Below are 12772 nucleotides of genomic sequence, written 5' to 3' on the forward strand. Positions count from 1 at the left end.
GTGAAATGAGCAATATCATGACGAATGCGATGAACCACCTGCAGGAGATACCGAAAACCGACTCTGAAAAATGTTTCAGGCAGTGGAAAGAACTCTGGGCAACTTGTGTCTAGTCAGAAGGTGCATACTTTGACGGGAATTAGCACCCTAGATCAACAGGTTAGCTATTTACTTTTTTAGAGTCTAAGGTCGGATGCTTTCTGAACAAACCTTGAACACTCCTTCCTCTTACCCTCTGACCAATGCCAAAGCTAGCTTAATCACGTTCGTTCTAATGCTGTACACAACAAGGAGGATGCTAACCCACCCTTGAATCCCATCTCTTTTATGTTTCTGCACAGAATCGAGCTAACTCAGTCTTTCACTATACTACAGATAATTCTATCTACAGTATCTGTCAATTGCCAGACGCCTTGGTCCCATACGGGGTGGCCACAAACAAATCGCCTCCACGTCGCCGTCCCCCACCATTTCACTGCCCTGCTCCCAACTCACACCCCCCTCTCTCATATACCTCTCCACTCCATCCCTCCATCTCATCCTTGGCCTCCCTCTCCCCCTCCACCTCACTCACATACACTCTCATCGTCAGTCTCTCATTCTCCATCCTCTCCACATGGCCAAACCACCTCAGTGTGTTTCTCCTAATGCTTCCTATCACATCCACATCCACACCACAATGCTTCTTCACATCCTCATTTGTCAATCTGTCTCTCTATGTGACTCCACATGCTCCTCTCAAATAACTCATTTCCACAGCTCTCACTCTTGACTTGTGTCCCTCCAACAACTTCCAAGCTTCACTTCCATATGTTAGAGTTGGTATCACAATCCTGTCATGTAGTAACTTTTTCACTTCCGTGTTCACTTCCCTGTTTCTTATCACTGCTTTCAAGGAACCAGCAACCTTTCTTCCTTGCTGTATCCTTTCAAGCACTTCACCCTCCAAACTTCCATCCTTACTCATCACACTACCCAAGTACTTAAAAGTACTCACATTTTCCATTTGCTCTCATCCAGCCTCACTGTACCTTCAATGGCTTCATTTCTCTCGAAGACCATCACTTAACTCTTCCCTACATTCACCTTTAGATTCCGTTTCTTACACACTCTCCCAGTCCCATCCACCAAACCTTGAAGCTCCCCTTTGTCTTCACTTAACAACAGTATCATCTGCAAACAACGGTACAGGGAGTCTCCAAACACTGCCCTTTCTCATTAGGGCCACTCCATCATCCACAGCCGTACCTTGTATCTCTGATATAACCCCATCCATGTACAGACTGAACAACCATGGAGACATGACACACCCCTGTTTCAACCCAACCTTCAGACAGAAAAATTCACTCAGTTCACTATCCACACGCACTGCAGCCTTAGCACCCTCATACATGCTCTTCATAGCATTCAGCAATTCCCATCTACTCCATATATTCTTAATACTTTCCACAATCCTTGTCCATCCACCCTGTCATATGCTTTCTCCAAATCCATGAAGGCCACATACAATTTCTTTCCCTTCTCTAGAAACTTTTCCACGAAAGATCTAAGAATGAATATCTGATCTACTCAACCTCTTCCCTTTCTAAAACCTCCCTGTTCTTCTCCAACTAATTCCTCTGTTATTTCCCTAACTCTGTTTATAAGTATCCTACCATATACTTTTCCTATTACACTAAGAAAACAAATACCTCTACGATTACCACACACTTCTTTTTCCCCTTTCCCTTTGCACAAGGGAATAATTATACCTGACTTCCAATCCTCCGGGACTCTACCTTCCTCCCAGGCCAATCTGCACATCTTCCACATCCATTCTACTACTATCTCTCCCCCATGCTTCGGCATATCCGCACACACTCCATCAATTCCCGGGGTTTTCCTCATTTTGACTTTCTTCATTGCTTCATCAACTTCCATTCTACTGATTTCTTCCTGTCTTCTCATCTCCCTCCTTCTCCCAGCCATTCCCCAGCCACTTATATTCGCATTTCTTTCATTCTCTATGTTCAACAATTCCTTAGAGTGTTCTCTCCATCTGCTCACTTTTTCATCCTTCTCCACTAGTAATCTACCATTTTTATCTTTCACTCCCCTACTAAATTCATTCCCACCCTGTCTAACACTCTTTACCTCTTTCCAGAACATTTTCTTATTGTCCCTTCACTTTGCACTCAAATTCCTTCCAAATTCCTCATCCACTCTCTTCTTACTCTTACTAATCTTTTCACCTCTCTCTTCCTCTGTACATATAACTCTCTCTTCCGTCTCTCAGCTTCTTCCACACCCCTGTTTCTCATCCATTCATTATATGCTTTCTTCTTTTCTGCCACAGCCTGTCTCACCCCTTCATTCCACCATGCTGTTCCTTGCACCCCCTTTCGTCTTCTCTTCACCCGACACACCACCTCCCATACTGCACACATTTCTTTTATGAATATCTTGCACTCACCTTCCACGTCCCCCATCTGCTCCAAATCATTTTTACCCAATCGTTCCTCCACTTCTCTCATATATTCTGCCTCTTTCTCATCCTCTTGTAACCTTTCCACTCTCCTTGCATCTACTGCTTCCTCCCATCCTTCCCTTCATCTATTTCTCCATTTTACTTGGACCTTGATTCTGACCACTACCAAGTGGTGGTCAGAAAGTCCACTCCCCGAACCTCTATATGCTCTTGCATCCATTATACACCTTTGCAGCCTTTCATCCACACACACATAATCAATCATTGCCTTCTTTTCATTCAGTTCACCACCCACCCCTCTCATCACTCGCCATGTATACCTGTGGATCATTCTTTTCATAATAAATGTTTTGAATTTCCTGACTCATATTTTTCTTACTCCTAGCACCATGCCAAAAACCTTTATAACGACTTTACATCATTCTCCTTCTTTTCTGCTCTTTTCTGCTTTACAGCCACATCTTCTGCTGAAAAGGCAGAACTCTTCGTTAAGACTTTCTCTTTCAGTTTCACCTTGAACGATTACAGTGTTGTTCCTTCAACTCTTAATCCTCTGACTATCTCTATCTAGACTGACATTTAAAATTCGATGATATGCAGTACCTTCTGCGCTGATTGGCCTCAATACTGACAAGGTGGAGGGGGCTGCTGGAGTCCTTCCTGTTCTTCTTAACAACTGTGCATCCGTGCTTACACCTTGCCTTTATCTATCGTCTAGAAGTCTGCTTTCATTCGGCCTGTCCCTGATAAAGGTGACCATTCCCAGCCCTCTAACTATCGTGCAATTGCTTTAGCATGCTGTACTTCTAAAGTTTAAGGATCAATTCCTAATCCCCCCAAACTGTAGCATCTTTCCTATTATAACTTTCTTTCCAATCGTCAGTATGGGTTCCGCCAGGCACGCTCCAGTGGCGAACTTCTCATCTGTCTTTTAGATTCCAATCTTCCTCCATCACAGCAGTTACCTCAATGAACACGGGATGAGGCAGTGGCACACCTACTTTGATATCGCACTCAGTTCATACTTCTGATTGGGTTGAAATTAACTTTGTTGTTCTCAGTGCATCACAATTTAATTCCCTACATTTTTTGACCCGCCTAATCTTCCACAAGTGTACCCTTGAATAATCAGCAACACCTAACTCAATCTTGCATCATAACTCAACATTCATGGGCTTTCATTCTCTTGGAATTTATCTTGAAATGATCACATTACATCTCTTGCAAAATCTGCTTCCGAGCTTTTGTGTACAAACCCGATTCCGATAGTGGTTGACTTATATTCTCCTTTGTGGAGTAAAAGTCTTATGTGCGGGGAGTTTCCAACATTCAGCTCTTCTCTACTGGGTGGAGTCAAAGTCATTTTGTCTCATTAACTCTCTTCCTCTTTCTGACTCCCTTTAACTTCTCTTCCTGTTCGCCGAACTGTACCATTTTTGTATCTTTTCTACAGTTACTTCAATGGTCACTGCTCGTTTGATGTCTACTTGCATCCCTCCCTCCTCCATTATGACGGGCGTTTAGCACCTATATAGGCTAGCACCAAATTCTTGCCCATTTTCTGTCCACCTGTCTAATGCAAGAGTTAACAATACTCACGGTCCATCATGTATGTAATAGGTCATTTCTGGAGTTAACTTCCTCTGCCTGTCATTTCCTTCTGCGTATAACTCCAGTCCTTTAAACGCAATGTGTCCAGGCATCGAAAAAGGAACAGATTTTGAATTTGGCTCTCCTGTGTGTTTTTCTTGGATGGAATAAGTAGTTCAAGCTTTTTTTTTTTTTTTTTTTTTTTTAGGGAATAATTATCGTGGGCTTCTGGGCTTTGGTTCCATCATATTTGCGTTAAGAAAAACTGCATAAAATAGTCTGAGGTTAACCTGAAACGACGTGACCATGAGTGGGTCAAGTGTACTCATGGTTTTTCCCAATGTTAATGCTTTGTTTTTGTGTTACGCAGTCTTATCAGTAACTGATAGCTGTTGGCTCTATATTTTTGTCAACATCAAACAATTTTATTCATCATATAGCCTTTATCATGCAGATTTATTTTTTTTTTTACTGCTTTCAGACAGAACTTACAGACAGCTATGTTCTTAATTTTACAAAACAGCTAAAGGCAACAAGACCATCATATAATGGAAAGCTTTTATGCAATACTCAGAGACCCAGTCATTCTCAAATGTTCATCACACCTATTTTAGAAATCCTAATATTATTTCTTTTAGTCACTGGTCTGGGTTCAATTTATAGAGGAATCAATATTTTCCATGATTTATCTCAGTTTTACTATATGGCTTGTTTTCTGGGTATGGTGATTGTGGCGTGGGTGTCAGGATGCAACACGTGCCCCTCGAGCATAGCCAGCCGCAGCATCTACTGGCTGGGCTTCTTTTTGTCAGTGATCGTATACACGTCGTACTCGGCCACCTTGGTGTCGCATCTCACCGTGGAGAAGCCAGTCACCCTGCCATTTTCTAACCTGCAACAGCTGTCCCGCATCAGCGGCTGGGACGCCGGATGCAACAACAATGATCTCTTCCAGGTTACATCCACGGTGAGTCACTGCGAAACTGAACACCATCAGCGTTACTTGTTCATACCAAGTACAAATCAGATGCTAACCTGCATTTATTACCATTTAAGCTGATATTAACTCATCACAGTGAAGTAATTTGGGTATCTAGAACACACTGTTGCTACAGAAGTACAGTGAGTTACTCTGGTCCACTAACATCCATCTGGAGGCTAAGCTTGCTGCAGATGTTTGAAAAATTCCTAAGGGGTGAGGGCACAAAAACACATTGGTCGGCATACAGAAATGAATAGGGGAATACAGGACTGACTATGAGATGGGTAGCAGGTGATATGCATTATGCTTTACAAATTTAAATGATCAACCATAAAATTTAGATTGATGGCAAAAGGTTCAAGGCAATGAAGCAAGAATATCTAACACTCCTTAAGGCTTCCAGTTATCTCATGCAGCAAAAGTTAACGGACATTGCTAATAATTTAGGCCTCATGTGGGACTAGCCTCTCCACAAGGGAGGACCAAGGAGTCGTGAGGGGCTTATCTAACGCGAGTACATTCTCCTTCATCGTGTTATCCGAGATCAAAACTTAAGTCAGCACAATCTCAAGATTATGATGCCACCTATCAGCCACATCAAAAACTAAAGTTGTACTCATCAGTTCCCTTAGACAGTCTCAGCACCACGCTGAAGCCTTTTGAGTTATTGCTAAAATAATCTTCGTATCTGAAATGGTATGGAAGAGATGAAATATTACCGCATGCTATTTCAGTATTTCAGATGTAAATGAATTATTAACTGCGGTTTTAGGACAAAAGTAATGTTCGGTGGTGTCTGGTATCTTCTATGTGCAGCAAACGTGCCAGGGATCTGTGAGTGAGGAGTGCCGGGTGCTGCAGCGTGTTTGGGAGCGGGTTGTGATGCGCAGACCGGGCAACATTGTCAGCTCATATCAGCAGGGCATCCACAAAGTCCTTACCGGTGAGACTACAGTCAGTAATAAACTTTTTTTTTTAATCCAGTTAACGTCATATATATATATATATATATATATATATATATATATATATATATATATATATATATATATATATATATATATTACAGGCAGACCGTGAAATCAGTCATTTCGTAAAATGCCTAGTCAATTCGTGAAATCAGTCTAAACTGGGATTGGTTAATTACGTTTGGTTAATATTGGCTGCGGCTAGGATAGGCTGGAATAATCTAGGCTATGTTTAGGTTAAGTTAGACTAGGTTTGGTTAGGTTAAGTTAGGTTAGATTAGGTTAATTTAAGTGAACGTAAATTATGTTAAGCTTTCATCAAACTTAACCTAACCTAACCAAACCTAGCATAACCCAATCTAACTTAACATACATTATCCCAGCCTAACCTAATCATAGCCTAAATTAACCTATCCTAAATTTACCCATCCCAGTTTAGACTGATTTCAAGCATTGACTGGGCATTTCACGAAATGACTAATTTCATAGTCTGCCTGTAATATATATATATATATATATATATATATATATATATATATATATATATATATATCCCAATATCCGATGCAATGCAGCCAAAGGCATGTCTGGGAAGTGGTTTTGTCCGAATACTTGGACTCTGCCTCCTGGACTTATGGACCAAATGAGTCTGAACAGGGTGAAGGTGAGCCTGCTGGTCAACACGGGAGCAGACAGATCTTGCCTCTACACGCATTTCTACTCCCGCCACACCTCCACCTTCGGCCCTCTCCTCTCCACCTCATAGACGCAAGGGATGACCCCCTGCCAATACATGGGGAGACCCAAGCCCTATGGACCGACACCCACCAACAAGTTTCCACCAAGCACAAATTCATCGTGCTTGACTCTACCTGCCGTGGCACCCCCACCCCTGCCCAACAATCCCCCCCACTCCACCGTCCCTGCAACCATTGCTTCTGCCATAACCATCCCCCCCCCAAACGAGGCCTGGCTACAGCTGACCAGACCCAGCAGCACCTCCACCTTGTTCTCCCCCAACCTATCACCAGGGGCCTTCTCCTCTTGCCTACTGTCACCACTTTCCTCCTCCCCCCACCTCCGAGCAGTATGCATTGCGAATCTCACCACCACGCCGTTCACCCTCCCCCGAGGATTAGTTATGGGAGATATGAAGGAAGCCGAGCCTTGTGAACCTCCCACCTTTCACTTGCCACCCTACCCTCCCTACCTGAACACCTTTCACCTCACCAAGCTAACAGCATTCGACGACGACTCCTGGACTTCCAAGACCTATTCTCCTCAGGCCCAGCAGACATCGGGCACACCACATACTTCCACCACAAACTCCACATCACAGGACCACCTACCCGACAACCCTTACAGCAAAAAAAAAAAAAAAACAGCAGGCGGAGGAAGACCGGCAGGTCCAGGACATGCTAGATGCCGACGTTATATCCCCCTCTACCAGCCTGTGGTCCTCACCTGTCGTCCTCGTCAAGAAAAAGGACGGCACCATGCGTTTCTGTGTGGACTACAGAAGACTTAAAATTGTGACCACAAAGGACGCCATGCCCCCATCCAGGATAAACCACTCCCTCGACTTCCTACACAGATCATCATGGTTCTCCACCCTAGGGCTCCAGCCAGGGTATTGGCAAGTCCCCGTCCACTCTGATAACAGAGAAAAAACAGCCTTCTCGACCAGTAATGGCAAACATTACGAATTTAATGTCCTCCCCTTCGGGCTCTGCAACACCCCTGCCACATTCTCCCGACTGATGGACTCGGTCCTCAGTTGCCTTACCTGGGAAATCTGCCTGGCATACCTAGACGGCGTGATTGTTTTTAGCCAGACATGGGCCGATCACCTCCAACATCTCAAGCATGTCTTCTCGCACATATGCCAAGCAGGACTCAAGCTCAAGCCCTCTAAGTGCGTCCTGGCTGAATGATCCATCTCCTACCTAAGTCGTATAATCTCGACAGAGGGCATTTCTTCCAATCCTGACAAACTGCGGGCCATCGCAGACTTCCCACTACCCAAAGACATCCATGGTCCATGATATGAGCGCCTTCCTCAAGCTAACCTCCTACTATCAACGTTTCATGAAGAGCTTCACAGACATCGCTAAACCCCTCCATGATGTAACCAAGATACAGTAGGTGAACCATTCCTCTGAACTGATGCCTAAATCACCACCTTCAACAAACTGAAGTCAAAACTCATCACCACCCCTAGCGTTGTCTTCCTGGACTACACCCTGCCTTTCCATCTGTACACAGACATGTCTCTGGTTGCAATTGGTGCCGTGCTAGCCCAGGTACAAGAGGGGCAAGAACATATCATTGCCTGCACCAGCCGCACCCTCAATGAAGCTGAAAAAAACTGCAGCCACAAAACGATCATCACAGATCATCAATCTTTTCAGTGGCTACGTCATTCTAACACCAACAATGCCCAATTAATCAGATGGAGAGAGACACTGGAGGAATTTGACTTCAAGATCGCCTACAGACCAGGGAAACTACACCCCAACGCCGACACCTTGTCATGACTCCCCATCAACTCCATCCATGTTACCCCCGACCTTATGCAAAAATGGCAGGACAGGGAATGGCCACCCTGGATACCACCCCAGATATTCCCGAAGCTCTACCGGCATGGTGACCACCTGTTTACCCAGGATAGACATGTAGTCCTGGACCCTGACTCCACCCACGATGCAATGACCCACCTCCACTCCAATAACGGCATCCACCTCGGCACCAAAAAACTCTGCAAGTCTTTAATGACATCTATCGGACACCCAGCCCCTCCAACCTGGCCAAAAAAATTATCCAAGCCTGCCGAGCCTGCTCACTGGGAAAAGACATCACCCACACATCTGGGCCATCGGGAAAAATCACCACCCACAAGCCATGGCAATTGCTATCTGTCGACGTAGTTGGGCCCCTACCACCCAAAGCCAGTTACAAATATATCATAACATTTGTCGAAGTCTACTTGAAATTCCTCATCGCCTGCCCTGTCAAGAAACACCACGCTGTGGCCATAGCCAAAGCACTAGTCTGCCACGTCTTCCCATACTTTGGAATTCCCCAGGCCCTACACTTGGACAACGCTCCAGATTTTACCAGCAAAGTCTGGGGAGAACTAGCCACCGTGTTTAGCTACCAGTTCTCACACTTCTCTTCCTATTGGCCTCATGGGAACGGAGTATGTGAGAGGAACCATCATTCCCTTCTCAACCAGATACAAACACGAATAAAAGAAACGGGCAATGAAGACTGGCCGGTACATGTCAAAATAATACAGTGGGGCACAAACACCTGCCAGAGAGACAACAGGATCACCCCACACGAATGGGTGTTCGAAGAAGCTCCCCTCCTCCTACCCCTCAGACACCATCTCCAGCCCACCTCCCCACCCCCCACCACCTTAAAAGGCAGTTGTACCACCTAAAACAGCAACAGGATTTCCAACCAGACATCGCAACACCCAACCCCTACAAAGCTGGAGATTCAGTAGTAGCAGCACGCCTGCCGGTTCCAAATAAAATCTCACCACGGTTCAAGGGACCCTACACCGTTGTCAACTTTCCTAGCCCCTACCAAGTCACTAAACAACACCACGGCAACACACGCACATATCGCAACCGTCATGTGTGACCATTCCACACAACTCCCAACCACACTCCCCCAGGCCGCACACACTCACACCTCCACCACGTCACACAGCTGTCCTCCACTTTCCAAGAATTGTCCTCCGACTCATACCACTACTATTTCACACCCTCCTCTTCTGCCTCACTATCCACCACCCCCTCACCCACCTCGCCATCCTTCAGCCCCCCACCACCCCCTTGGGACCCTGATGCTTCATCAACGACCTCATCTGACACCTCACCTCGCACCACCACGCCATCGCCACCCGACACACACAAAAATGCCTCGGAACCTACCCGCACCCCCATCAACACTCCACCACATTCACTTCCCCGGACTACGACCACACCTGCCGAAATACCTACCACACCTACAACAACCCCCAGCTGCACCACACCATACCCCAGCACATCACCCTATGGCCTCACCATCCCCTCCCACTCTCCACCAGCTACACCACCAAACCTTCACCCACGTGCAACCGGCACACCACGTGCATCACCCACCACCACCTACATGCACCTCCCACCAAGCACACCAGCCCCACTAACACGAGCCCACAATGCACTCCCCCACCACGGCACACAACTGCCCACAACAGAACCTCAAAATCGCCACGTGACTCCACCACCTCACCATCAACACCAGTCCTCACCACCACCACAACCAGATCCAGGCACCTATCCCACCCACCAGACAAGTACACTGCTATGCCCTCACCCACATCCCCAACATCACCCCAACCACCAACTACAGCCACCACCCCCAGTATGACCCCTATCACGCTGAGCCTACACGAGGCACAGTGGAAACATCCACCTGCCCAATTCCCCAGGGGAAGGATTCACACCTACCCTGGATGCCCCCATAAAACCCCGACCACCTCCCCTCTTGCCAGCATACAGCCAGAAGACCTCCAACACTCACCACCACCGGAGATGAGGATACGGCGCACAGTCTGGTCCCCCAAGCAAGGGCCCAGCCAAAGGATATGGGGGACGTCTCAGCTACTCTGCTCCCTCCACCATACACTACAAACCTCCACCCTCCACATCACATATGCCCCACACCAGGAACCCAACCAGGTCACACACCACTGGACCACCCTCCTCCATCGCCTCACACCGACACACCGGACTTTCACCTTGGACACATACCACCTCCAGCCACGGGGACATGACTTCTTCCCTGCCGGCAGTGGTGAAATACACACCCCCGCGGAGACACCCACCCTAGGATGGCCCCACGGCCCCACACTCACCCCAGAAGGAGACCATGGTGGGGCAAGCAGAGAGAGTGCCAGGCCAAAGCAAGACAGGCCCAGGTATACCACGTCCCTACGCCCCTCTTCCCCTCAACACGGCCAATTATAACTAAACAGTACCAACGCACTACATCACAGCCGGACCAACACTCACCAGGATTGGGGTGGGACTTGTCCACAGACAGTCCCAAGCAGCACCGCGGTATTGATCACTGTATTTACCAGGGAAGGGTCGGCCACTGAATGCCCTCAGCAGTTGCCCCCTGCAGCACCACGGTAGCGACCACCGTACCTACCGGGGAAGGGTCAGCCACTGTACGCCATTCAGTTGCAGCCACCCCTGGAACCAGCCCTGTGGGGGCGGTGACTGTACACCCTGGGTTGGATGTGATGGCCACTGTACGCACGTCAGCTGGCAAGCCCAGCAAAGGCAAAACCGCGACGTCAGCCACCGTATACGTTGGGGAAGGGTCAGCCACTGTACGCCCTTCATCCACAGTCCCTGGGACTACCCCTTCACAGGAAGTCTCTGGCTCAGCCCACCTGTCATCCGGAGGCCGAGTGAGATGCCCCTCTCACTCTGTTCACAGGTATAGTCACCCGGAGGAGCTGTCACTCGAGGAGTGGTGGAAGGGTCCTATCCCAGAAGAGGGGATCCACGCCCTACAGGTTGCCCCTGGACAACACCTGGTGCTGACAGATGCCACCCGGAAGGGATGCCACAGGCAGCTCCTGACGGCGGTCCGGCCCAGTGGTGACTGCAGTCCCCAGCCACCCAGGTGTAACTTGCAATACTTTGGTGATAGAAACTCCGTGTACAAACAGCTAGATAAGGAGTTTATTACAAGCTCACAGTAAAACAGTCTGCCCGTGTCGGCTGTCTGCTAAGAACTGATGCAATAACGCCGTCTTCAGGCGTGGGAAAGGGTGCTGACCTAGCAAGTTTAGTGGGGGCATGTATGCATTGGGGAGGGACATATATACATCGGGGGTAGACATATTGTGGAGGGGGTACACTACTCCCCCGGGTAGCTGAGACGGTGTCTCCTGACACCGGGAGTTAAATGGTGTTTGATTATAGGAGGAAGGCAGGACCGGGAGGTTTGTACAAGGAATAAGTATGATACAGGGGCAGTAGGGGAGACATGGCCATGTGGAGGGGAGGGAATTAGAAGGATATATACATATAAGATATACAAGGATTAATAGGTACAAATCCAGTAAGGGTCGAAGGTATATATAAACATAATGGGAATTACACAATAATAGTGTGATACATGATAAACAAGGAGTAGATATGAGAGTTCTATTGTTGTTCTTCCTTCATTTTTTTTTTTTTTTTTTTTTGTATTTTCTGTAGGATACACTGTCACTCAGTAATGCGTGAAAGAAATACCATCATTTTCTAGTAGGCAGAGTGCTGTTCACAGTTTGGTTTATTGTTAGATGGCAATGGTAGTCACGGAATGTGAGGGCACTAAGTACGGGGAGTTTCTACGTCGTGTGTAGGGCGTACTATGCCGGTAGCAACTCTGATTTCCTGGAGTCGACGTTCCATTTTTCTGACACAACAATGCACTGCACAGATGATGAGTAGAAAACCTATGAAAGCGATAACCACAGAGGGAAACACAACTGTTGGATGAACCCATGAACGGCTGAAGGCCAGAGAAAATTGATGCATAATGAAATCACTGTCATTGAGGAAGGTGAGCATGCGCAAGTGAGGGGAGGTGATGGTAATATTGGCAGATGCTAGGGTTGAAGGCATGTCGATTGGTTGAAAGATGTCATAGGAGTGTTGACGAACAGCTTGGTGATAGTGAGTGGCGTAAGTGATGACGGACTCTGAT

The 12772-nt window shown here is 47.0% G+C and overlaps 1 protein-coding gene across 1 annotated transcript in view; it reads left to right on the top strand.

Moving 5' to 3' along the window:
* Positions 1–12772, top strand: part of LOC145417820 (glutamate receptor-like) — a 276977-nt gene that overhangs the window by 203871 nt on the left and 60334 nt on the right. The window contains exons 5-6 of the mRNA XM_080286443.1: positions 4804–5024; positions 5856–5982. Of these exons, the coding sequence (XP_080142569.1) occupies positions 4804–5024; positions 5856–5982 (348 nt within the window). The remainder of the gene's footprint in view (positions 1–4803; positions 5025–5855; positions 5983–12772) is intronic.

Source organism: Coenobita brevimanus, chromosome 111 (assembly GCF_032717465.1).
Source record: "Coenobita brevimanus isolate Jiangsu-jjx chromosome 111, ASM3271746v2, whole genome shotgun sequence".
NCBI classification, from domain to species: Eukaryota; Metazoa; Arthropoda; class Malacostraca; order Decapoda; family Coenobitidae; genus Coenobita; species Coenobita brevimanus.